General features: G+C 45.0%; 5 protein-coding genes across 6 annotated transcripts in view; 3 read left to right on the top strand and 2 right to left on the bottom strand.

Annotated features, from left to right (window-relative positions):
- Nucleotides 1-418: 418 nt before the first annotated feature.
- LOC307070518 (dual specificity protein phosphatase 13A-like) lies at nucleotides 419-1,967 on the bottom strand (the record flags this gene model as incomplete). Its single annotated transcript, XM_079729022.1, has 3 exons — nucleotides 419-630; nucleotides 1,138-1,355; nucleotides 1,843-1,967. 3 exons carry the CDS (start codon nucleotides 1,965-1,967, stop codon nucleotides 419-421), a joined length of 555 nt encoding a protein of 184 aa, XP_079585148.1.
- An 853-nt stretch (nucleotides 1,968-2,820) lies between these two features.
- Nucleotides 2,821-4,472, bottom strand: LOC307070801 (dual specificity protein phosphatase 13A-like; the record flags this gene model as incomplete). Its single annotated transcript, XM_079729458.1, has 3 exons — nucleotides 2,821-3,017; nucleotides 3,239-3,453; nucleotides 4,288-4,472. 3 exons carry the CDS (start codon nucleotides 4,470-4,472, stop codon nucleotides 2,821-2,823), a joined length of 597 nt encoding a protein of 198 aa, XP_079585584.1.
- Nucleotides 4,473-4,950: 478 nt separating this feature from the next.
- Nucleotides 4,951-11,859, top strand: LOC307091956 (sphingomyelin synthase-related protein 1-like). 2 transcript variants are annotated; one of them, XM_079758806.1, is made up of 7 exons: nucleotides 4,951-5,151; nucleotides 6,098-6,132; nucleotides 8,261-8,908; nucleotides 9,134-9,229; nucleotides 9,413-9,530; nucleotides 9,813-9,963; nucleotides 11,503-11,859. In XM_079758806.1, exons 3-7 carry the CDS (start codon nucleotides 8,265-8,267, stop codon nucleotides 11,805-11,807), a joined length of 1,314 nt encoding a protein of 437 aa, XP_079614932.1. In that variant the 5' UTR covers nucleotides 4,951-5,151; nucleotides 6,098-6,132; nucleotides 8,261-8,264; the 3' UTR covers nucleotides 11,808-11,859. The 2 variants fall into 2 exon arrangements, with proteins under 2 accessions (XP_079614932.1, XP_079614931.1); XM_079758805.1 differs by lacking the exon at nucleotides 6,098-6,132.
- A 1,251-nt stretch (nucleotides 11,860-13,110) lies between these two features.
- On the top strand, nucleotides 13,111-14,239 carry LOC307071505 (beta-microseminoprotein-like). The gene is made up of 4 exons (XM_079730498.1): nucleotides 13,111-13,127; nucleotides 13,496-13,601; nucleotides 13,692-13,794; nucleotides 14,002-14,239. Exons 1-4 carry the CDS (start codon nucleotides 13,125-13,127, stop codon nucleotides 14,123-14,125), a joined length of 336 nt encoding a protein of 111 aa, XP_079586624.1. The 5' UTR covers nucleotides 13,111-13,124; the 3' UTR covers nucleotides 14,126-14,239.
- Nucleotides 14,240-15,331: 1,092 nt separating this feature from the next.
- Nucleotides 15,332-24,597, top strand: part of mcph1 (microcephalin 1) — a 31,778-nt gene continuing 22,512 nt past the window's right edge. Inside the window, exons 1-9 of the mRNA XM_079728814.1 lie at nucleotides 15,332-15,381; nucleotides 15,923-15,989; nucleotides 16,071-16,162; nucleotides 16,260-16,378; nucleotides 16,559-16,643; nucleotides 17,248-17,359; nucleotides 17,456-17,587; nucleotides 18,145-18,228; nucleotides 18,370-19,527. Coding sequence (XP_079584940.1) covers nucleotides 15,953-15,989; nucleotides 16,071-16,162; nucleotides 16,260-16,378; nucleotides 16,559-16,643; nucleotides 17,248-17,359; nucleotides 17,456-17,587; nucleotides 18,145-18,228; nucleotides 18,370-19,527 — 1,819 coding nt within the window. The 5' untranslated portion in view covers nucleotides 15,332-15,381; nucleotides 15,923-15,952. The remainder of the gene's footprint in view (nucleotides 15,382-15,922; nucleotides 15,990-16,070; nucleotides 16,163-16,259; nucleotides 16,379-16,558; nucleotides 16,644-17,247; nucleotides 17,360-17,455; nucleotides 17,588-18,144; nucleotides 18,229-18,369; nucleotides 19,528-24,597) is intronic.

A 24,597-nucleotide genomic window follows, 5' to 3' on the forward strand; every position in this document is an offset into this window, starting at 1 on the left:
AGTATAGTCGGTTTTCATGTGAAAAACATAAACCTAATGTATCAAACTTATAGAAGGAAGACGTTCTCAAGCTAATTTACACTGCACATTAGACAACATTCACTACGCCTCGGCAGTATTTACAAATGATTGTGTACATCAGAGAGAAAAAGATAAAGAGAGAAATACCAGTTTAACCTCATGCGCTGTTAAATATGTTGCATATTCACTGCTCTTTGCGGTTGTTTCTTGTGTTTAAACGTCTGCCAAGCTGTAAACAAACACTATCGTCTGGACTTGTACCCTGGAGTATGTTGTTAGAGAGAGAGAGAGAGAGAGAGAGAGAGAGAGAGGGAGATCAAGGGAGAGTGATCGTTCAGCAACCTTTGATGAACAGAAAGAGAGAGAGATATAGAGAGTGTGCGAGAGGGGTCAAAGGTCAAAAGAGGGCACACATGTTCCTCTTGGAGGCCAGCTGTTGGTCCAGGTGGAGCAGCAGAGACAGGAAGTTCCTGTTGGGGTAGATGGCTCGGCTCTGGATCACATGATTCACGGCGTCGGCGAGGGAGAGACGCCGCCTCAGCATAAGAAACGCCAGCACCAATGTGGCTGAGCGGCTTATACCCATGATGCAATGCACCAAGATCTTCCCTAGGAAGCATGGGGAGAGGAGAGGGGAAGACAGGTAAAGAAACGGAAAGTTGAATTAGAGAGTAGAACTAATTCGAGTTTGAGACTTTTATCAGGTGCGTTACAATCCTTTTACCCATTGTATTGTTTTTTATTTGTGCGCATTACCCTTTTACCTATCTTATCTGTTTCAGTTGTATTCCACTGTGTCCTGCTTTTTATCTCAATCTAATTAGTTGTTTGTTGTTATATATGCCTTTGACATAATTACTGTACTGATGAACTTGACAATGACAACATATATATATATATATATATATATATATATATATATATATATACGTATATATGTATGTATATATGTATATATATCTGTACAGCACTGAGTTGCTGGTTTGTTATTTCCAAGATATTTTATTAATAAAAGAAACGTGATTGATTCACCCCACCACACACACACACACACACACACACACACACACACACAAACACACACACACACACACACACAAACAGAGACACACGTACCATCTTTGCTCTTCAGGGCCTTGTGTATGAAGTCTGCTGCGGGTTTGAAGTGCTGACTGAGGTCAAAATGGTCGGAGTCCTCTGCCGGGATGCCCCAGTACACAATGCTGCTGCCGTAGTACACCTGGTCCCCTACGCTGCCCTGCTTGGAGTGGGCTGCGTTCAGGACATGCGTGATTCCCAGCTTACGCAAGCCGCCTCGGTTCTGAGCGATGGCTCTGAGAGAGATGGGATACACAGTCAGCCGTTCACTTCTTCATTTTATATGCTGGCTGATGAATGATGTGAGCTGGATGACTGGATGACTGATTTAATGCAGGCTACAGATGGAGACACAGCTTCATCGTTTGTTTTCAACGTCCCCTTTTTTGTTATCTCTTTGAAGGATACAATGACTGTTCTTTTCTTATCCTGTGTCTTATCATTAGATAATGATCAGAAGATGATATCAAAGATCATCTCGTTTTTTTTTAACTTTTATTCAAATATGTTTTTTTAGTTCCTTTTTTTTCTCGCATGTCAGTGTAAAGCTTCCCTGCAAATAAACTTTCCTTGCTCCGCTCTTGGCTCACAAAGCTACACCCAACACAAAAGAAGAGTTGTATTGTGCTTCCCTCTGCAGAACTCCACGATAACATCCACAGTCATTTCCAGCCAACCCCCCCCCCCCCCCCCCCGGTACAAAACGACAGGCGGGCCACTCACACATTGCCTATGTACAAGTTGGGCCAGACCTCGTCGACGGGCGACAGCTCCAGCGTGCAGGAATCCAAGGCTTTCTCCAGCTCCTTAATGAGCGCCAGGTCCTGCTGTGGTCTGCTCCCAGACATTCTGCCCCGAGAACCAGCACTGCTCCCACTAACGCTATCCCCGCTATCGCTTCACCCTCCCTGTACTCTCTCCCTGTACTCTCTCCCTTCACTCTCTCCCTTCACTCTCTACCTTCACTCTCTCCCTTCACTCTCTCCCTTCACTCTCCCTGTTCACTCTCCCTTCACTCTCTCTGTTCACTCTCCCTTCACTCTCCCTGTTCACTCTCTCCCTGTATTCTCTCCCTGTACACTCTCCCTGGAACACTGTGGGAACTGTTGTGCATGTGTGTGTGTGTGTGTGTGTGTGTGTGTGTGTGTGTTTGTTTGCTCGAGTGTGTACAACAGTGACAGACACGAGCAGGTGGCTGTTTGAATACCGGATTGTTCCAAATTTAGTTCTCAGTTCAGTGTGTGTCTGTGTGTGTGTGTGTGTGTGTGTGTGTGTGTGTGTGTGTGTGTGTGTGTGTGTGTGTGTGTGTGTGTGTGTGTGTGTGTGTGTGTGTGTGTGTCTGTGTCTGTCTATGTGTGTGTGTGTGTGTGTTCTTTCACTGGATCCTTTATACTCACACTATTTATGTTCGGTGCATAACCGCGATTCAGACACGCAGAGAAAAGTGATTGGTTCTGTTTGTGCCTCGAAACAACCTCTGTTCTGTTTGAGAAACACAACCCAAGGCTATTGATTAAATGAATAATTCATTCTTTATCCTTTCCATTCTCCATGGCAAATGATTATTAGTACCCAAGATTATTATGCACTGTTCCTGAGTGGCGTCATGTCAGATTATATCAAACTACGGTACATTAAATAAGACATATTGCCTGAGAGTAAGAGAGTCTCAAAGTGAATCACGATGTGTAGGATGGGTTATCAGTCTCTCTCCCGCTGTAGGTTCCGATCGAGGGCAATAAGCTGTTGCAAGAAGCCCCGGTTGGGGAAAACCCAGCGCTTCTGCTGAACAAGGCGAATGGAAGACACAAGGTTGAGGTGACGATGGATCATGAGGTAGGCCAAAACGACAGCAGCTGAACGACTCACTCCCACGGCACAGTTCACGAACACCTTGCCTGGGTAAAGACAAAAACAAGCATTCACACAGACACAGACAAACACATGCATATAATTACAACCACACCCACCCCCCGCACAGACACACACATGGATATGAATACACGTACAAAGGCACGTGCACTCAGACACGATTACACAAACACGTACACACCCACTCTCTTGGTCATCTACTACGGTAAATGCTTTTCTCAGGAATAGGAGAAATGTTTTACGGTACCTCCTGATGCCAGACCCTCGTGAATAAACAGCGCAGAGGTGTGGAAGAAAGGGGAAAGGTCAAAGGTGGGCAGGTCGCTGGCTGGCACGCCATGGTACTTCACTGTGGTGCCGTAGAAGTCAGCACTCCCTTTGCAGCACATTTTGCCATGAGCTGCGTTCAAGACGTGCGTGATGCCCAGTTGCCACAGTCCAAACTTGTCATGGGACATGTACCTGGTGGTAAAGGGACTGCATTTGTATAGCACTTTTATCCAAAGCCCTTTACAATATTGCCTGACATTCACCCATTCACACACCGACAGTGGAGTCAACCATGCAAGGCGACAGGACAGGACAACTCGACACTCCAAGGAGCCGGGGATCGAACTAGCAACCTTGCAGTTACCAGCCGACCCGCTGTACCCCCTGAGCTACTGCCCCCAGTGGCGTAGGAATGAGTTTAACATTGGGGGGGACACATATCGGAAACCTGACAGATCCGTTAATGGTTTGTACAGAAATATGTCATAAATGAACTACACTGAAAAAAATCACAAATGCATTTTTTTCTGCTAAAAAGATACATTTGTAAATGTAAAGGAAAACACATTTTAGTTGGCAGTAATGAACTGATAAATATCAAATCAATTCTTTAATTGCACGCTCAATCATCCAGTTTTTTTAGAATAAGAAGCGGTGACAAGACGCTGTGTTGCGCTTTCAAAATAAAATAAAATATTTTTCTCCCCAGGTATAATTTTGAGGTGGGACAAATGCGCCTGTCTCCAATATTGGAGGGGACACGTCCCCTCCGTCCCCCCCGGTTCCTACGCCCTTGAATGCCCCCACCACCGTACCTGGTGGTGGTGGTGGTGGTGGTGGTGGTGGTGGAGGTGGGGGCGGCAGTAGCTCAGGTGGTACAGCGGGTCGGCTCTACCACCACCACCACCACCACCTGAGCTACTGCTCAGGTGTTTGTTTGTTTGTTTTTTTACAATACTTATAGTTAAAAAAAATGTTTTGCGTATGACACACAGAAAAGGGAACACAATAAAACACAACACTTACATGTCACCCAGAAACAGGTTGGGCCACACCTCGTCGCCATGACGACACGAGCGGGGGGCCGAATGTAAAATGTCCTCCAACTCCTCAAGAGACGGGCGACGTGGTTCATGTGCCTCAACGTCGTGCGCGGTCTCATCCACACTGGGCGTCTGGCGCCCTTGCCTCTCGCCTTTCACATCCGACATGACATTAGTTTGGCAGGTTTCAGAAGAGTATTCCAAGCTGTATCGTGCATCGGTGAACAAAGCGAGAGGTTTTCTTCACTGCCACTCTGAATGGTGTTAAACAACTGTTTAATTTGATAAACACTGACTGTGAAAGACAGGTGGAGCAGTTTCTCACACAGGAAATATATTCTGCAATATGCACTGTAAGAATGCAAAGGCCATTCCTGCCGTTATCAACAATAAATGCAATTCTGCTTATATTACCGACCAGAATAATTAACTTCAAATATTGTTGACCTGTTTCATGATATATAGACAACAGGGACTGCAGCTTGGGTTAATGACGGTTCATTGGTTGTAGTGCGCACTGCTCAGGTTTTAAAGTCGACCAGCAGATGTCAGCGTATCCCTGCTTCTGGGGACAGAGGTTTTCTGCGAGACTCTCTTTGCTCAGTTCGTTTGCTGTCTCGGTCCCTTCCTGTTGTCACCCTGCCACTATGTGGTTCAGCCCCCGTGGTTCAACCATGGTTCGACTCATAGCTTATGTGTAATTTCTGGGATCTAACGTGTAAATGTATGAGTCAACCCTGATTTGTGGCAGCGAGGGCATATGGTCATGACACTGCAGCGGGTTCATCGCAATGGAGACGAACCAGCAGGGACATAGCAAGAGAGACTGAGTTTACAGAAGAAAGCTGTAAGTAAGAGTATCAAACATTTCGCCTTAATGCTGAATTGTTGCTGTATATTGTTGTCATGATATTGTATACAACCAGGCCTAATGGACCACCTCTTCATTTGTTTTCAATAATAGATCACCTCTAGGTTTCGAGACTTTCTTTAAAGTGGTATTTTTTAGCCAACTCTGCATTACAAACCTTTCGTCGTCTGTCCAATCGAGGAATCTGTGTCTTATAACGACAGAGACGATTGAATATGGATTGATTTACTCAGGTTTGATTAAACCCTTTAGCCCACGTGCGCAAAGTAACCCTGTCAATGACGTCATTGAGCTATGTAGTTGTCAGACAGGACAAGACATGTATTGGTTGGAGACCCATAATTTCAGCCAAGGATGAACATACGGCCGACAAAACTGGCCCGTCTTGTTAGCGACCAGCTGGATGTAGCTGACCTTTGGTCATGAGCCTCGCTGTTTATAGTATCACTTTGAATGTCAAACCAATACGTATTTCGTGAGGTTTCCGTAGTGAGTACCGTCTATGGGACGGGTCAATACCGCAAAGGATTACTAGGCTATATCCTATAGGTGGCACCGTTTGTGACTAAACCCTCCGTCGTGTTAGGCCTAGCCTGATTTCTTCCTTTGGGAATGAACGCTTATAACCCGGAGTTTTTGTGGAACTATCTCCCACACAAAACCCCACCCTATAGATTCTCCCTTGTGAGTTGTCTCTGTTGCAAACACAAAATTGGTGCCTTCTTTTCCAATGTGGTCACAGTCTTGTGTGAATCATTGTCAGCCAGTGAGAGAGCGCGCACACACACACACACACACACACACACACACACACACACACACACACACACACACACACACACACACACACACACACACACACGCACACAAATGCAAGTTGGTCTATTTCCAATCTTGTTTTTGTTTTATTGTGGGGGCTTAGAGCCAGCTGGAGAGTGTCTTCGCAAGCCTACATAGGTAAGTTACATACAGTAACCGTTGATCTCTGGTTTATTCCAAGACATGTAGCTGTCTGTCTGTGTTTTCACAGACAGACAGCTATTGTCTCTCTCCAGCGATTGACCATAATTGACCATGTAATACGATGATATAGATCGTTTTCCATATGATCCTAAGCTTCTAATCACTTATTTTGTTGACTGAAGAAATTTCTCGTCTGGATTTCACACTGTGGATGTGCAATTTCCTTTTATCTGATCGAAATGACAAGCGTTAATGTCATCGCATCACATCGCCACAACTTAGGTTTCGAATATGATCCCCTTGTGCCATACCCGCTCCTACCATAAAGTAGAAATTGCTTGGATCTTGTGTCCATACAGTTAATATGCAATGGGAATAACACAGACACTAGCTTGTTAGAATCGGTCTTTTTTAAAAAGCTGGTTACAGGGGTCGTCCTTACGACCTGTCAAACTGTTATTTCACACCACAGTAACAGTTCCAGTATGTAACATGAAGGTTGGCCAGTAGTAGTGAGGTTCCAGATTGCAATCAACTGAATCCCCCCCACCCATTTCTTTCCAACGCCTCCAGGGGGCTGTACTGGTTGGTATTGTGTAAGGTGCCTGTTGGTACTTCCAAAATGATATAATTGTCAACAGTGTGGAACAAAGTGTCAAGTGGTGAGGTTCCTGTTTTTTCACCACATCAATAAAATAATTATTACTCATTGAGCTGAAGGGGACTGCACACATGCTCTGTGATTTCGGTTTTGTAAGAAACCAGCATACATTTTTAATGAACATTCTTCCCTAGGCTATGTAAGGCCTGTCCCAAACAACTCCTAGGACACTTGTATTCAACTCCTTGCTTTATGTGTGGATGTGAAGCATGGCGCTTCAACATGACGGTCTCTCTGGAAGAGAACCCGCTCCCTATGTAGATATAAAAGACTAATTTTAAGGTAACTAAATCACCAAAAAATCGTATTTTCAGTATAAACAAAGTAATACATATTCATGAATATTATTTTCCATTTCTGCAAAGGCTGTTCCACTGGATGCAACTTTATTCTGAGCACTGCACCTTTAACAGAACATGTCCTCAATGAGATTAGCATCAGTGCAGTCTGCTGAGAATGGCAGACCTTTGGAGTTAGATGGTGTGCTGGCATACAGCTAGCTAGCTACTTATCAAAAGGTTCAGAGAGCAGAAAGTTCACTTTTGGTTATGGAACAAAATACCACCATGACCACTAATATTTGGAACCTCCTATTTAATGGTCTGGTAGGAACAAATTTCAGTAACAATGATTTGAGGCATTCCTCATTTTTAATGCCATTGCAAATATACTTGGAGATCGGCGTGATTAGTTGAATGCATGTTTTCATGATGCTTTTCTTCTTGTGTTAGTATAGTTAATTATGCCCTGTGATAGTGAAGTCTGTTATGTTTGGGAAGCACACACAAAAACAACGTAAGCCTGCCTGTTTAGACATGTGTGTCAGTCAGTGACAGTACTTACTACTTAGACGCTACAGTGCAGTCACTGTCCTAGCCACAACAAGAGCAGAAAAGTCAGCTCCATGACAGTAGCTCACTAAATTATAGTAGACCACTAAATGTTATAAGCCTGCTTAATGCTAGTACCATTAAATGTTAGAAGCCTGCTTAATGCTAGTAGCCCACTAAATGTTATGAGCCTGCTTAATGCTAGTACCACTAAATGTTATGAGCCTGCTTAATACTAGTAGCCCACTAAATGTTATCAGCCTACTAAATGTTATGAGCCTGCTTAATGCTAGTACCACTAAATGTTATGAGCCTGCTTAATGCTAGTAGCCCACTAAATGTTATCAGCCTACTAAATGTTATGAGCCTGCTTAATACTAGTAGCCCACTAAATGTTATCAGCCTACTAAATGTTATGAGCCTGCTTAATGCTATAAGCCGGCTGAAAGCTAGGTCACAGAGAACGGAGACGTCCATCAGAGCCATCTTAGTCACTTCCCAATCATGTGAGAAGATTGCCTCTGGCCAGCTGGCCTCAGAGTGTCCTCCCCAGATTAGAACCTTATGACATTCACACCTCTCTGACCGTACGGCCCCACTCCACGCTCTCCTCCCCCCTGTGTCTGCGCAGCGGCATGGCTCCCTCCGAGGGCGGCGTGGGCAGCTGGAACTGCAAGCAGGTGGCCGGCTGGCTGCGGACGGAGGGCTTCGGGGAGTACGTGCAGCTGCTCTGCACCCAGCACCGCCTGGACGGCAGCGGCCTGCTGGCCCTGACGGAGGCGGACCTCCGCGGCCCCCCGCTGGGCCTCGCCGTGCTGGGCGACATCAAGCGTCTGGCGCTGGCCGTCCGCCGCCTCCAGAGACAGAACCAGTCCCGGCGGGAGGAGCTCGGCCTGGACGCGGCCGACGGGCTCTCCAACGGGGGCGGGGGGCCGGCGGTGGGCGGGACGGGGGGGCTGGAGTGGAGCTGGGCCAACGGGGCGGGGGGGCGGTGTCTGCGGGCGGACTGGGGATGCAGCGGCGCGGGGGGGGAGTTCTGCCCCAGAGACCGGGGGAGTCCGGCCCGTGGACCGGAGGGGCTGCTGTGCCACGCCCACGCCAACGGGAGGAGCAGGCAGCGCGTGGCGGGCCGGCTGGACCCGGAGCTGTGGAAGACGGCGCTCAGCTTGGTCTACGTCCTGTTTGTGTTCGGCTTCACCTCCTTCGTCATGGTCATCGTCCACGAGCGCGTCCCCGACATGAGGACCTACCCCCCGCTGCCGGACATATTCTTAGACAGGTGTGTGTGTGTGTGTGTGTGTGTGTGTGTGTGTGTGTGTGTGTGTGTGTGTGTGTGTGTGTGTGTGTGTGTGTGTGTGTGTGTGTGTGTGTGTGTGTGCGCGCGCCAGTAACAAATTTGAGAAAAGTCTGCTAGATTGTGCAATCAGATTAGATTCATTGACAATCTGTTTTTGGCGTCTATATCTAATCTTCCTACATGTGTCTTCTCTCTCTCCTCTGATAGTGTTCCCAGAATTCCTTGGGCGTTTGCAATGGCCGAAGCCTGTGGCCTGATTCTGTGTTACATCATCTTGTTGATCCTAATTCTTCACAAACACAGGTAACGCATCGTAGCCGTTCAAGCATGAACGTATGTCGTACTTGAGTTATGCCCCGCTTAAGTTAAGTAGGTGAAGTCTGGTTATTTTGGTTTCGTAAAAAAGGTAGTTACAGCTTTTTTTTGTACACCTCAAATTTGGTCCTACTTCAGCGTGCTGCGGTTTCTCTCCTCCGTCTGCCTCAGGTCCATTCTGTTCCGGAGGCTCTGTTCCCTGATCGGCACAGTGTTCCTGCTGCGCTGCTTCACCATGTTTGTCACCTCCCTCTCTGTGCCTGGCCAGCATCTAAAATGTGCCAGTAAGGTATGGAAATAGTTGAATGATACAAATTCTATTCATCCGCCTTATAATGCAAATTATTTTGCAAGGAGGTTAATCCACCATAAATTGCCACCTCTGTCAAAATTAAATTGCAAATAATAGTTCCACCATTGCGTTATGTTTCATTTGAATCAACCAACACCATTTCAAAATAAAACCGGCATTGCATGAATATGGATCTGTTTGTGTTTCGAGTGTGCGTTGTGGTCATGTGACATAATGCATTCACCGTCTGCCTGCTGGGTGGACTTATTGTTTCTCCAGATGTACGGCGATACCTGGGGCAAGATACAGAGAGCGCTGGCCATCTGGAGTGGCTTCGGCATGACTCTGACTGGCGTCCACACGTGCGGAGACTACATGTTCAGCGGCCACACCGTGGTCCTCACCATGCTTAACTTTTTCGTGACAGAGTGTAAGTGACCAGCGCTAAGTTAAGTTATCCTTTAATGTCCCTTTTTGGGGGCGACTCCTTCTCTGCTTTTGACCCCTCCGGGAGCCAGTGAACACATGGGGGGGTACACCGGCGTGTACCCCCCCCCATGTGTTCACCGGTGGACAGCCGCAGTCCAGCGCCCGGGGAGCGGGGGGGGGGGGGGGGGAGGTTCAGGTGCCTTGCTCGAGGGCACCTCATCCGTGGATAAGGACGGAGGAGAGCTGTGGACCACTTCCCTCTAGAACAGCTTCTTCCACTGCAACATTTCTGAGTGACGCAGGGTCTAGCAACAATAGGAAACAGGATAGCGTAGAAGTTATGGTGTTTGACGGATGAATAGGCCCGGGTTACCTCAGCAAGTCAAACCCCTTAACCGCTACACTATCCTAAGGTGGTGTGATTTGCAGATGAATTGCTCCGGATGTAACCATAAAAACAAACAGTCGAGATTTATCAACTCTTTACTCAAGGATGAAGTGTTTGTGTTCATGTTAAAAGAGAAAACAAAGGAGTTTATTAAGATCTAACTTCAGTGCCCTCATTACAAATAGTATGGGAAACATTTAAGGTTACCTGTAGAGGATGCATTATTAGCTACGCCACAGCCAAAAAGAAGAGAATGGTGATGGAGAAAACAGTTTAATGTTAGAGACTAAGACTTTAGAATCACAACATATGCGGGATCCTAAGAATATAAGATTTAAAAATGAAATGATGATCTGTATGGCAGAATTACAATCAATCATTCACGAGCAGACTGCATTTGCACTGTTAAGTCGTAAATACTTTGAAAGTGATGAGAAAGCAGGCAAAATGCTTGCCTTAAGGTTAAAACAATTACAAAATCTGCATTCAATTTCACATATATGTTAAAGCACTGGTGAGGTCATCTACGAACAAACAAATCAATAAAGCTTTCAGAGAATATTATTCAAAACTTTACCAGACAGAAAGTTCCATAATTGAGAAAGAGATGGAATCTTTCTTGCAGGAAAAACAAGAATCAGCTGCAAAAGATTATCCAGACCAAGGAAAAGAGCTGGATTGGGAGTCCCAGATGTTCATTTTTATTAATTTGCTTATAATGATAGGTTTCCTTTGTTGTGGGCCTATACAGGCCAGAGTGAGTAAGGGAGTTGGAAATGGGTTGAGGAATTTTTTTTAGCCAAGAAAGACAAATCTTTCTCCCTAACCGCTTTATGGTATTACCCTAAAATCAATTTGAAAATAGTCAATCCTCTTACTAAATTTTCCTTTCAGGTAGTAAAGATTATACAGAAGCGTCTCCCTTTCAATGGAGCATACTTACCATCATGCCCTATATGGAGTAACCCTGCATTAAAAGCGGGTGGATCTTTATAAGACTTTATAAGAAACTGGACATTTAAAGGAATTTATTGAATATTATGAATTTTGAAATGAAAGTACATTTTGATTGAATTCTGGTCATTTTAACCGGTCTTTGTCCAGAGTTGAATAATGATGCCCATTCGTGTCATCCCGTCTTAATTCCACCAGACACCCCGAGGAGCTGGAACCTGATCCACACCATCTCATGGGTGCTGAACCTCTTTGGTATCTTCTTCATCCTGGCAGCGCACGAGCACTACTCCATCGACGTCTTCATCGCCTTCTATATCACCACACGCCTCTTCCTCTACTACCACACGCTGGCCAACACGCGCGCCTACCAGCAGAGCCGCCGCGCCCGTATATGGTTCCCTATGTTCTCCTTCTTCGAGTGCAACGTGAACGGACCCGTGCCCAACCAGTACAACTGGCCCTTCGACAGGCCCGCCTTCATGAAGAGCCTGATTGGTTAGAGTGTGTGTGTGTGTGTGTGTGTGTGTGTGTGTGTGTGTGTGTGTGTGTGTGTGTGTGTGTGTGTGTGTGTGTGTGTGTGTGTGTGTGTGTGTGTGTGTTGTGTGTGTGGAGGCACGAGGGAGGGCTACTCCTGACCTGAACTTATAGGGCTTTTTTGCAGAATGTTTAAACTAATATGCCTTTAGCCCATACCCTTCTATTATTTGGTTCCTTATTTGATTATTTACAAATAAATGGAGAGGCAGCACAGCAAATAACATGGCTTTGATGCTTAGAGTTTGTCAGCAGTTTGTCATTCAGGATGCGGTTAATTTGATCAAGGCGGGATTATGAAGGAAACAGAGAGCTCTCTTTATGCTTATTCTGCATAATGGTATGGTAAAACTTTCTCCACAAACCTTTTATGTAACTGCATATTTACTTTGGAGCTATTGTTCAAAGTATAGGCTTTCTCGTTTTATTTTTTTTAAACCAAAGTGCAGATTGTTTTTAGCCAAAGAAATTACAGGAAATGTATTGCGTTTTTGAAATTTAGCTTTTTGCAATACGGGGTTTTTCGCTTCTGTGTTATTTATAATTTTGTATTTAATTTTTTATCAGACTTATTGTTCTTTCACATATCAAGAAGAAACTATGCAGTTATGTATAGAGAAGAGTATAACGGGTGTATAATGTCTGAAGGGATTTGGGAATCGGTGGATTCAATTGTGTTTTTAGGGCGCATCAAAACATTTATTTTGTCACATTTGATGTTGAACATGTCGTTGATTTAGCACCTTTTTTTTAACAAACCTGTTTACAATGTAATTATTCATTTTTGTATACGTTATCACTGGAGTGGTGGTTTACAGTTTTATTTATTCGCAATGCAATTACTAATGATTTTCGCCGCTTGGCTCAACACTTTTTGTATTTCAGTCAGAGAGATCACTTGCCCAGCGGCCTTGACCAATATTGTATTTTGGGTACTCGTTCAATTTCGATGATTAAAAAAAACAACCAATATATTCAATGCCTTGCGTGTTGTGATTAACCCACCTATTGTATTTTAACGCACTCAAATGTTGGACAATGTTATCACTGTTCTGTTTTATTCCAACAAGGTGTGCCTGTATACAGCCTACCGTCTGCATGACCTAAACTGTCTGGTCCCCTATTTCCCCACGCCTAAAAACAAACACTGCCACACACTTTTAGATTAGTATTCTGGTAATGAGCAGAGATAGGCAACAGCTCCCACATGAATATAAAGGCGGCAGCAGGGAGCGGTAGAATACTGAAGCTTCCTGTAGCCTACGACCGCAACACTTCTCAGGATGGTAAGAACTTGCATGCTTTAGAGATATCCTGAGAGTTGAATGTGATTTGTTTTCAAATTGTATTAACATTGTTTTGTTGTGACTTTAGAGTACTCATTTTGTTGTTACATTGTAATGGAAACCAAATGAGGTAAAATGTTATTGACATGTGATGCACATGTCATCACATTACATTTACATTTATATTTATACCGTATTTTTACTCGAACATTTTGAAAAGCTTTATTATTTGTGATGCACCTAAATAGGGATCAAAAAACTAATTTTGAGGATTTTCTAAAGACAAATATTCATAGGAAAAAACAAGGGCATAAATGCGACATTTCCCCTTTCAGATAAGGTATTTTTTTGTATCTACCTTTCCTCAGAATACCCTCCGTGTTATGGTTTGCCTGCTGGGACTAGTTGCGCTTTCTCACTGTGACTGTTCTTTCGAGGAGCTGGTGCTCAAAGATCTAAAGAATCCTCCAACTGGTGAGTCCAACCGGCGTGCCAATTGCAAACGCGAGACTTGCAGAAAAGGGAATCTTATTGAATAAATAAATGCATTTTTTTTGTGTGCAGCGTGTGTGGATAAGGAGGGCGAGATGCATGCCTTTGGCTCGGAATGGGTCAAGGACTGCCTCGAGTGCTCCTGTACACAGAATGGCATGAGCTGTTGCAGCATGTAAGTGGCATTACATTTAAGATCTATTATCCACATAAACAGCCCTTGTTTAAAGATCTTCCAGACGAATCTATGTATCGTGGCACTTCCCTCTCTTTGTATAAGTCACTTGATTTGCTTCACTCTTGTGGAGCCCATGTCTGTTTTAATGCCTTTAAACTTGAAACATTTCAATATATTTCTTTGAATCTTTATTTTTTCTTCCAGGATCCCTGACTTGAGTGCTATGGACGTGTCCGAGGACTGTGAGCTGGTTGTGAATACAAATGCCTGCTCTTCCAAGTTTGTGCTGAAAGCAGACAAGACAAAGGAGTGTCCCATTGTTATATAAAGAAAACACGTTCTTTTGCTAGAATTCACTCCTATAAAAGGTGTGTGTGTGTGTGTGTGTGTGTGTGTGTGTGTGTGTGTGTGTGTGTGTGTGTGTGTGTGTGTGTGTGTGTGTGTGAATACTTATTGAGTTCGCTGTGGCTTCACTGCTTACAATATCAATAAAAGAATACAGAATAAACAAATCTGCATCTTTGTTTTCGACAAAATATCTTTGTCTATATACATTAACATGGAGCAGCCGGCTCTCTGAACAATTTGTATCAAGATCTAATGTAATAGCGTCACCACTCTGTGGCGGTAGAGTACCATTTGGGCCTTCATTTTCTCTGACATTATTAAAAACAGTTAAGGGACTTAAACGGGCCCGTCTCATGTAAATGTTTGGGTTTGGTCGCCTCTCTCTGCCTTTGGCCTTTGGCCAAAAAAGCCAGTCTGTCGTCTCTTCCACTAGCCTCAACAATTACTTCACTCTTCAACGGTGTCTAACAACAAAGTTTTCCAAGAAAGGAAGAGTGCAGACCCAGCTGCCAGTCCGGATGGGAGGAGTGGGACCTGTGTGTTTTTGGTTTACAAAATGTGTATCTTGCCGAGCTATGACTATCTCCAACGTGATTTATTCATATATAAATGTCACACTTGCTACTCAGAAACACAATTGTTGGGAAAACAAACATTTATCAGAATACTGAATAATTTGTAAAGGAAGACTAATATATCGACTGTTTTTAAAATGTTATGGTGTGATAACGGATGTTTTACATATTAAAACTAAATGTAATATTATTTAGCCTATGATATTTCATAATTGTATAGCCTATATTAGATTTAATAGAGACGAATAACTCAGGCTACTTCATGAAATCATTATACTAATTTATTTAATTCTCTGGATATAGAAATATGTACAGCCAGAGCTATAGAGATAAATTGCTCTGAACGATTTTAATGATTATTTTGAAGGAGTTCAGGGAATGTTATGTAGGCCTACGTTTTTTGCATATTAAATATATATATGATAGTATTAAGGAGTACAATTGTGATAAATTGTTCACGTTTAACCAACATTCTATACTGGTGTCATTGTGTGTGATCACCCTGCACTGCAAAAAGTGCAAAAAACTGCAAAAAAATAAATTTGCGATAAACGTAAGACATCGCGCGTGTCACAATGTGGAGGAAGTGACGTCGGATATCTCCCAGAGCTCCTTGCGCTTCAAACAACAAGCGCGAATGTTGTTCACTGTTTTTTTGAAGGTTAGTGCTATTATGTGGTTTTGTGTTGCTAAAGAGGATAAACTTGAGAACAAGTAGCTCGTAAGATATGGGTAATCCACTGCTATGTCTGTAAACTCTTAACAATTGGGCCACATGTTCTCCTTCCCGAACACAAGGCACATTATTTACATATGGTCTTTTGTATAACTGGCTCCCCTTATAGTGGTCCTTTCGCCAGACACGGTTTTAGATGGGCTACTTTGTGTAACGAATGCTGCGGTAGATACAAATACATGTGTTGAATAGACTAAAGTAAAGCAATTCGTTCTAAGTTATTGAAGATGGTGGCGTGGGTGGGTTAATACTCGCCTACGAAAAAGCGACTTCGTGTCGATAACGAAAACCCTGTTTTCTATTCATTTTAACCCCGATGATATACCAACTTATTTGTGTCAACCTGAGACTAACTCCATACTTGCATTGAAAATGGATATGGTAAATATGAATAACATTTCTGTAGAAATAGAGGTGTTGAAAAGTCGATCTTAGTTTTGCAACAGAAAGTGTTGGCTTTTGACAGGTGATCCCCTCAAGTTGATGCAGGGGCATTATGGCCAGAAGCAATGAAGGTTCATCTATTCTCAAAGGTAAAATATTGAACTGAACAAAGGTAGTTTATTTCATTAAAATCCAGTCCAAAGTTTACAAAGGTCTGATTCTACTCCCAGATGTTGTGGCGTACGTTGATGTGTGGTCGTCATCTAAAACGGAGAACTATTCGAAGCCCTTCATTGACGAACTCAAAGAAATGGGGGCTGAGGTGAGTGTGTGATGTTTGTGTATTTAGAGAAAACAAAATACTGCAAATTCAGTCTGAATTCTAAATGATCAGGTTTTTGATTTATCTCCTTTTTCAGGTATCAAACACATTTAATAAACATGTCACCCATGTAGTATTTAAAGACGGTCACCAAGCTACTTGGAATAAAGCCAAGAAAATTGGGGCAAAGCTTGTATCTGTTCTTTGGGTGGCCAGGTAAACATACCATTATTACTGTTGTTAAATGTGCTTTTGTATACAGTGCTCTTATTTATGTTATTATTTTATGTACACAGTTGGCTTTTCGTGTAGACTGAAACGTCCTACAACCCTTTGTTACTTAACCTGAATTGTATCATTGTATTGTATCAATGATTTTGTGAAACTTGTGTGCAGGTGTAAAGAGGAAGCAAAATTAGTTGATGAAGAGCTGTTCCCGGGCCAGAACGATGAAGCCAATCGCTTGATAAAGAAAAGGACGGTTAGAAAACTTAAAACCCTAACTCGAGTCCTATGATCAATTCAGCTATAGAGTGGCTAAGACAAGGCCACCTCATGCGTCAGGCCTTGGCCTTGGAAATGTAATGTTATGTAATTTGTTAAAAAACTGGCATGGTACAACTGTGTATGTACATACAATTAAATGGTAAAACATACTACCGTAGGCTAGTACCCTTACCCATGAAAACACTGTCGATCAAACACGGTTATCAAAGCTACTCCCACAGATTTCTGCTCCCTCCTTGAGCCATGCTTTACACCAGTTGACTGGTGTTATACAGTCTGGTAACCATAACATTTCTTGAAAGAGATTACACATTTGTTGATGTGTAAAAATATATTTAAATTAGACAAACCCTGGCTGGAGTATTGTATGGGTTTTCAGATTGTTCTTGACTCCAGTACAACCTTTTTTAGTCTCTAATGCATGAGGTGGGCGTGACTTATTGCCAATTTATTCCTTCTAAGAAACGCTTTTTGTAAAAACCCTGTTTGGTCATAAACTAATAAATGAGCTTTTTTACAGTTGATGTCCTGTCTTGGTGTAATACACTTCATCCCAAACCTTTTGTATGTGGGTTTAGCACCGTTGCATGCAGCCGAAAGATTCAGCTGAAAGGACTCCTGAGAACGACAGACGCATGAGGAAGAAATTGGACAAGATGATCAAAGACCTCCCTCCCCAAAATCCTCTCGGTAAGAGTCCAGTACGCCGTATGAACAATCAATTTATATTTGTTGTCAAGACTTTTTGTAATTTGGCTTGTGGCCATCCATCTTTTCATTGTGAAGTCCCAGACGTGTCCCCGTACATTATCGACGAGGAGAACGGTATCGTCTACAGCCCCTTGCTGAAGCGGTCCGACAGCATGGCTCAACGGTTGAAGGAAATGAGGGAGAAAAGAGAGAGCCTTTCACCCACAGGTAGGCTCAGTGTGGTACCCAGCAGAACGACTCCCAGGTACTGGGTCCCAACCCACCAAAGGTCATTGTCCGCAACCCTACCTGCTACTTAATGACATGGAAGGACGGAAATTCACTATGGGTCGCTTTGGTTAGGAGCAGCTGCTATGAAGGTATTATTGTAGCAAAAGTCTTTAGCACCTGTAACTGCAGATTTTGAATGCGTAAACTAATCTGCTTCTAATGGAGTAAATGGTATTTAAAGGGGACATATTATACCACCAGATGTGAGTGTGATTAGCCGTTACAGGCTGTTTTAAAATTCTGCCACTTCTGACATCACAAGTGGGCGTGTCCACCCAGATGTATGACGGATGGATGAGCAACGTTTGCTACAGTCCAATGGGTAGGCTGGTAGACTGATCTATCCAGCACACATCTAGGTGGACACGTCCACCTGTGATGACAGAAGACGCAGATTTCAAAACGGCTTGTAGCGGCTAATCACACTCACACCCGGTGGTATAATATGTCACCTTTAATAAGTAATTATCACTTAAGAATATGTCCTCTCTCAGCATCACAGGAGGTGGAGGCTGCCAGTCCCTCCCAAGCGGTAAAACCTTGTTGTGGTTTCTCTCCGACTATATTGAAGTTACTTGGTAAGATCCATTACATCGTGACCTGGTTATTACACCGAAATTACGCTTTATATTGAATATGTTAATGTTCTTGTTTTGTGGCTTTTAAATGTAGCTAAGCTGTCGCCATAAAGCCCAAAAAAATCTCTCATCTCAATGCAGATGACGACTCTGATGAAGAGGCCTCGTCTCCAATATGTTCTCCCCATCTCCCTGCTGAGGACGGAGGAGGAGCTAGCCTACATATGGATACCGGCACTCCCCAGGCCGCCGAAAGGCCCTGGCTCTCACCTTGCAGTGATGTGCCCAAAAGGAAATCCCTGAGTCATTTAAGAAAGCTGAAGTCAGGAGACAGACTACCAGAAGAAGGGCCCTTGCACCGAATGTTGAGGAGGAGCTCAATGAGAACTGATTTCTTAAAGAAACTGAGCGGCTCTGAGGTTCCTTGCCAGGATACCATAGCAGAGCTTCCTGAAAACCCCAAAAAACCCAAGTTAACACAATCCCAGTTAAAATTTAATAGCAGTGCAGTTCATAAAAGTGGACATTTGCCTAATGATGTGAAACCAAGGTCTGAACCAGTGACCGCCTCCAAAACAGAAACGATAACGTCTCTAGGGGATTCTAATCCCTCTAGTCGCCTCTCTGTTCCAGCCGTTCCTCGAAACACTCAAAAGAACCAAAAACTATCCAAAGGCGCTGTGTTTGAATTAAAGAAAGCGGACCTGCCAACCCCTAAAAATAAGAGGAGAGCCTCTTCATCTGTATCGTCGAGGAAGTCGACCCTTCTCATTGAATCTCTAAGCGTTGCAACACCTTTACCTGAGGTGGAGGCAGACGGAGACTTTGAGGACTACTTCTCCTCAGCCAACCAACACCCCATCCAGAAGGTACCGTCTCTGCCCTGGCTGTCCGAGGATGGCGGGATCCAGCCTCCTTTCCAATGTGCCCCCGTGCCAGGCAAGAGGACCTCAAGGAGAAGTAAAACCTCAGGGCCGAATCCTACGAAGAGGAGGCCAAATGAATCACAGAGCTCAATGGACTCTTCAGACGTACACGATCAACCTACAACGCACGTTCCAGTCCCCGTTCCCTCCCTCACGGTCGCCCCCAGTAGAGACTCGGCCCGCCCGGCTCGGGCTAAAAGTAGACAGAAGTCGGTGCCAGAAATGGACATGGATGATTTTGTAACTCAAGTGGTCAGGCATAGAATCTCATCTAATCCCACAAAAGGGCCCCAATTAGGCCCGATCAGAGGCAGTGCATCGCATGGACAGCAGGTACAACCTGAGGGCAAAGTCTGTCCACAGGACATGGAAAGTGAGTAACAAGCCGAATTATCTTGCATTGAAACACGTTTTGCGTTCTCTTGACAGCATTTTATTTGTGTTCAATGTCCCACCTGGTCTATACCAAGCCTTGCATCATCAATATTACATTTGTGTTTGGTAGATTATTTCTCTGTGGTCACAAAGCTTTTTGGCAATATATCTTATACTGTTGGAAAGCCTGTATAGTTTACAAATGGTGCCCCATTTGTAAGGAACATGCACTTGTGGTGTCCAGTTTTCACTAAGCTACCTACTATAGCTCAATAAACTCCCCACTGGAAGGGTTTCAGGAAGTACGGCGGAAACAACTCGAGTAACTTTATGGACTTTTATTGCACTCACACAAACAATAAGCACCCACGCACTACGTAGCCTGACTACCAAGTTACGCTAGCCTCTCAAGTTGAAAATAACTGTTAGTTAGACAGATAAATAGATAGGTTGTAAACCTGCAACGAAAACACAAACACAAAACCCAGAATTAACCAATGAAATTATACAAACATTCCCGTGACATTAATTCTTGATTTCAGTTACTAGCATGCTAGTTTATAAACACTCACCGGCAAGGCGTACTAGTCCTGACCATCAACTGATACTGAAAAAATGCGACCTAAAGGCGTGGCCACCTGCGCACTGGGACTAATCGCGCATACACAGACACACAGTACGGAGATCAGGAAGGACAATAAACAAACCTGTAACCTGGTATAATTATAACATATATAAAATACAACATAAAATGTGCCTGAATTTGGAATAAGGTAGTAAATGTTGGTACTTATTTCCTCAAATACCCTAGAACGTAATTATAACATCTATCACTTCCAATATATAATAAAGTAACAGTAACACTTACTGGGAAGTTCTACATGTGGGATGAGCAGCAGAGCTGAGTTATGTGGGTTGTGTAGCGGTTGCGTACTCTCTCGTTGCGTTGTGTGATTGAGACCACGATGGAACCATTGGCAGCCAGCCGTTTATTCTGGTGGAATATTTAACAAGGAAAATGCTTTTATAGAACCCTCACAATGGCAGCCTAACATGAGAGAAAGACAAGCTGAAGTACACATTCTTGGCGAAATCCACGCTGGCTAAGTAGCTACGACCAAAGCACATGGTAGCCAAGCTAGCGATCCTAAGCTTAAAGTCCATTTAAATGTAATTACCGATTCCAAGCAACACAATATATATGTACAAGCAACCAAGTATTAATACAGTATTATGTACATTTAGACTCCCGTAATACATCGCCAAAGTGTGGATTCATATTTAACTGCTCTGACTACCTACCTCTCCCAGCCGGGATATACGTAGACTGAGGAGAGGAGGCAGCAACGTAAAATACAACCCCCGCATTCCGCTAGGGGGAGCTCTAGCACTCCAACCAAAGCTCCCACTACCACAGCCAGCGCAAGGATCTCGCTGGCAATGGCAAGTGGGAAGCATTAACCCTGCTTCATTCCCCTCTACTGATTTCCACTTCCCCATCCAAAGAACAACCATACAAGTGCTGTGAGAACCCCTGAAACAAACCAAATCAGGCACAGTAAACCCAGGTGGGATAGGCAAGAAGTTGACAGGCATTATCAAATTTCTATGGACCACCTTCTCTCGATCCGTTGTACAGTTCTTGATCCTGAAGGTGTGTGTGTTTTCGTGTTTCTCCACAACAGTGTGCAGGTGACTGTCCCAGCGATCAGCCAACTTTCTCTTCCCACGCTCTCCTTTGTTGGCTAAAAGGACCCTGTCTCCAACTTCCACAGCCGCGCCCCTGAACTTCCTGTTGTATAAGGCAGCTTGTCTCTGCTGCTGTTTAGTAGAGGAGGTCTGAGCGATCTTTATGGCCTCTGCCAGATCATGCCTGAGACCCTGCACATAGGCGTCATAATCCACCAGCTGATCATCCTGAAGGACAGACCCAAACAACAGGTCGACTGGCAGCCTGGGCGTCCGCCCAAACATCAGCTGAAATGGAGCAAACCCTGTGGTCTCGTGCACTGTAGCATTATAGGCGAAGGTGAGAGATTTCAGATGCCGCGGCCACCTGTGCTTGGCCTTGGGCGGCAAGGCTCTTATCATTCCACCAAGGGTGCGATTGAACCTCTCAACAGCTCCATTGCCCATGGGGTGGTACGGGGTGGTGCGCGATTTCTGGACACCAGCAGCAATGAGCATCTCGGCTATAAGACTGCTTTCGAAGTTGGCCCCCTGGTCCGAATGTATGCGCTCAGGAAAGCCGTATACACAGAAGAAGTTGTTCCAAAGTTGATTTGCAACAGCTTTTGCTGACTGGTTTGGACAGAGGTATGCCTGAGCCAGTTTGGTAAAATGGTCGGTAACCACAAGCACATCAAGTGACTTGTTGGAAGAATCTTCAGCCGACCAAAAGTCAATACAAACCAACTCGAGAGGCCTAGATGTCACTATGCTCTCGAGTGGCGCCCTGCCCTCCGGCTCTGGAGACTTGCTAAATACACAGCGGCGACAACACCGCACATATTCCTTCACGTCTCTCTCCATGCCTTGCCAGTAGAATCTCTGTCTAGAGAGGTAAAGCCTTCGTCTTTGGCCTTGATGACCAGCTTCATCATGCACACCTCTGAGGACCTCTTCCCTCAGTACCAAGGGTACAACATACTGGTACGTCTTCCGCTGTGTGACAACATCCTTCGAGACACGATAGAGGACGCCTTGTTTGATGGAAAGTTTCTCCCAATGCCTGAGGAGCCTCAAAGTGTCAGCTGGCTCATGCCCACGCTCACGCCTTGATGGACGTCTCTGCCTCTCCACAAAGTGAAGCACCCGACTCAAGCAAGGGTCTGCACGTTGTGAAGCCCTCATCGTCTCTTTAGGCAAGGGACGGATGTCGGAATGCTCACGTGGTTGGATGGATTGCACAAGCTGAGGAAGGAGAAAGGCTTGGGGAGGCACATGCTCTTGGCCCAATGACCGCTCCAAGACAGCAGAGACGGCCTGATTGGAAACGGAAGGGCCCAAGGACACTGCCACAGCACTGCTGAGAGATGGCATGACTCGCGGATTGCAGGATTGACGGAACGCATCCTGCACACTGTCAAGGTTCAAGGCGTTCGCCTCCTCCATGAGTGCATCATACGGGACCCTGGTGAGACGATGAAGCATACTGGGCTGCACAAAAGGCTCCCGGCTGAGGGCGTCTGCCACAACATTCTTAGGGCCGGGGATGTACCTTATTTCAAAGTCGAACGGGGCGAGCTTAGCCACCCATCTCTGTTCACAAGCATCGAGTCTGGACTTACTCAGAATGTAGGTCAACGGATTATTGTCCGTCCATGCCGTAAACGTGTGGCCTCTCAGCCAGTGGCTGAATTTGTCACAGACAGCCCATTTGAGCGCCAGAAACTCCAACCTATGTGCTGGGTAGCGAGACTGGGCATAGTTGAGAGATTTGCTGGCGAATGCAATCAGACGTGCTACATTATCCCCCTCAGTCAGTTGAGATAACACCGCACCCAGACCATTGGAGGAGGCGTCCACCGAGAGCAAACAGGGCCTGCTGAAGTCTGGGTGAGCCAGAGCAGCATTATCTAGCAACGCTACTTTTAGCCTCTTGAAAGCCTCTCCGCATTCCACTGTCCAGTCAGTAGAGGTAAGTGTCCTTGTTACAGGCGTCTTCCTTTTCCCCTTACTGTAACGTGGCCTCTTGACTCCAGAGGTAAGTGCAAAGAGGGGCTTGCTGATCTTAGAGTAGCCCTCAAAGAATTGCTGGTAGAACCCAACCATACCAAGGAATGATCTTATCTTGGTGGGAGATGGGACAATGCCGGACTCATCCATCAAGTCTTTCTCGCTGAGATTTACAATGGCCTTGACCTTCTCAGGGTCTGTGGCAATGCCATGTTTGTCAATGATGTGCCCCAAAAACCTCACAGATGGCCGCAGGAGGTGGCACTTTTTGGGAGCTAACTTTAGATTGTGCACCTTCAATCTCTCAAAAACCAGTCTTTGCAAAGCTAGCTGTTCGTTAGGAGCAAAAACCAAAATGTCATCCAAATAGCAGAGGAGGCTTAAGAAGTTTTGGTCACCAAAGATAGCCATCATCATCCTCATGAATGTTGCCGGGCTGTTACACAGACCCTGCGGGAGTCTGTTGTACTCATAAAGCCCAAACGGGGAGGTGAACGCAGTAAACTTCTTATCCTCCTCGTGTACTTCCACATTGTAGTATCCCGAGGTCAAGTCCATGGTCAAGAAAAATGTATTCCCCCCCAGAGCTGCCAAAGCGTCGGCCTGGTGAGGCAGAGGGTGGGCATCCTTGACGGTACGCGCATTCAGCCAGCGAAAATCTGTGCAGAGACGCAAGTCTCCATTCTTTTTCCAAACTAGGACAAGCGGCGATGCATACTCACTCGCAGACTTCCTTATGATCTCTCGCTCCTCCATCTCATTCAAAGCCGTTCGGAGCTTGTCATAGTGAGATGGAACCAGCCGACGATACGGCAGCCTGAAGGGTTTGCTGTCACTCAGGCGGATGCGGTGGACAAACCCTTTGGCTGTACCGCAGTCCATGCTGTGGCGAGAGAAGATGGACTCATACTTTGTCAGCAGATCAACCAGCTTTGCTTTCCAGAATGGAGACAAATCAGCTGAGTCAATGTCAATGTCCTGCAGACCCAAGTCGTGAAGGGCTGACCTACAAGGCCTGGGCATAGAGCGCTCAGAGTCAACTGTCAAACTCTTCTCGCTACCCGTGTCAGTCAGGTCAGTAGTCTTGGCTACATTACATTCAACACTGTCAGTCTCGTCAGTCCTGTACAAATAGTCATTGTCAAAGTCCTCAAGTGCCACACAGGGGGACGCGTCAGCAAACTTGCAGTTCCGTCTTAGAGTCACAGGTTTATTGGAGGGGTTGATAATTCTCACTGGGACCCAACCATCACCCCATAGTGGCGTCACCAGTCGCCCTACCATGACGGTCCGTGGCACTGTTCGTGGCTGACTTGGTTCCACTACCAGTGTGCTTCCAGCAGAGGCACACATGACCAGGCAAGCGCCCCCACACTAAGTGTTCTCGCAT

This window comes from Pollachius pollachius (genome assembly GCF_949987615.1).
Source record: "Pollachius pollachius genome assembly, chromosome: 2".
NCBI classification, from domain to species: domain Eukaryota; kingdom Metazoa; phylum Chordata; class Actinopteri; order Gadiformes; family Gadidae; genus Pollachius; species Pollachius pollachius.

Excerpts from the sequence above, each read along its gene's own strand:
- LOC307071505 (XM_079730498.1), top strand. Across the intron at positions 13,602-13,691 it reads TCTAAAGAATCCTCCAACTG|CGTGTGTGGATAAGGAGGGC; the intron begins GTGAGTCCAACC and ends TTTTGTGTGCAG. Across the intron at positions 13,795-14,001 it reads GGCATGAGCTGTTGCAGCAT|GATCCCTGACTTGAGTGCTA; the intron begins GTAAGTGGCATT and ends TTTTTCTTCCAG.
- LOC307091956 (XM_079758806.1), top strand. The coding sequence starts at position 8,265 with ATGGCTCCCTCCGAGGGCGGCGTGGGCAGCTGGAACTGCAAGCAGGTG. Across the intron at positions 8,909-9,133 it reads CCGGACATATTCTTAGACAG|TGTTCCCAGAATTCCTTGGG; the intron begins GTGTGTGTGTGT and ends CTCCTCTGATAG. Across the intron at positions 9,964-11,502 it reads TAACTTTTTCGTGACAGAGT|ACACCCCGAGGAGCTGGAAC; the intron begins GTAAGTGACCAG and ends TAATTCCACCAG.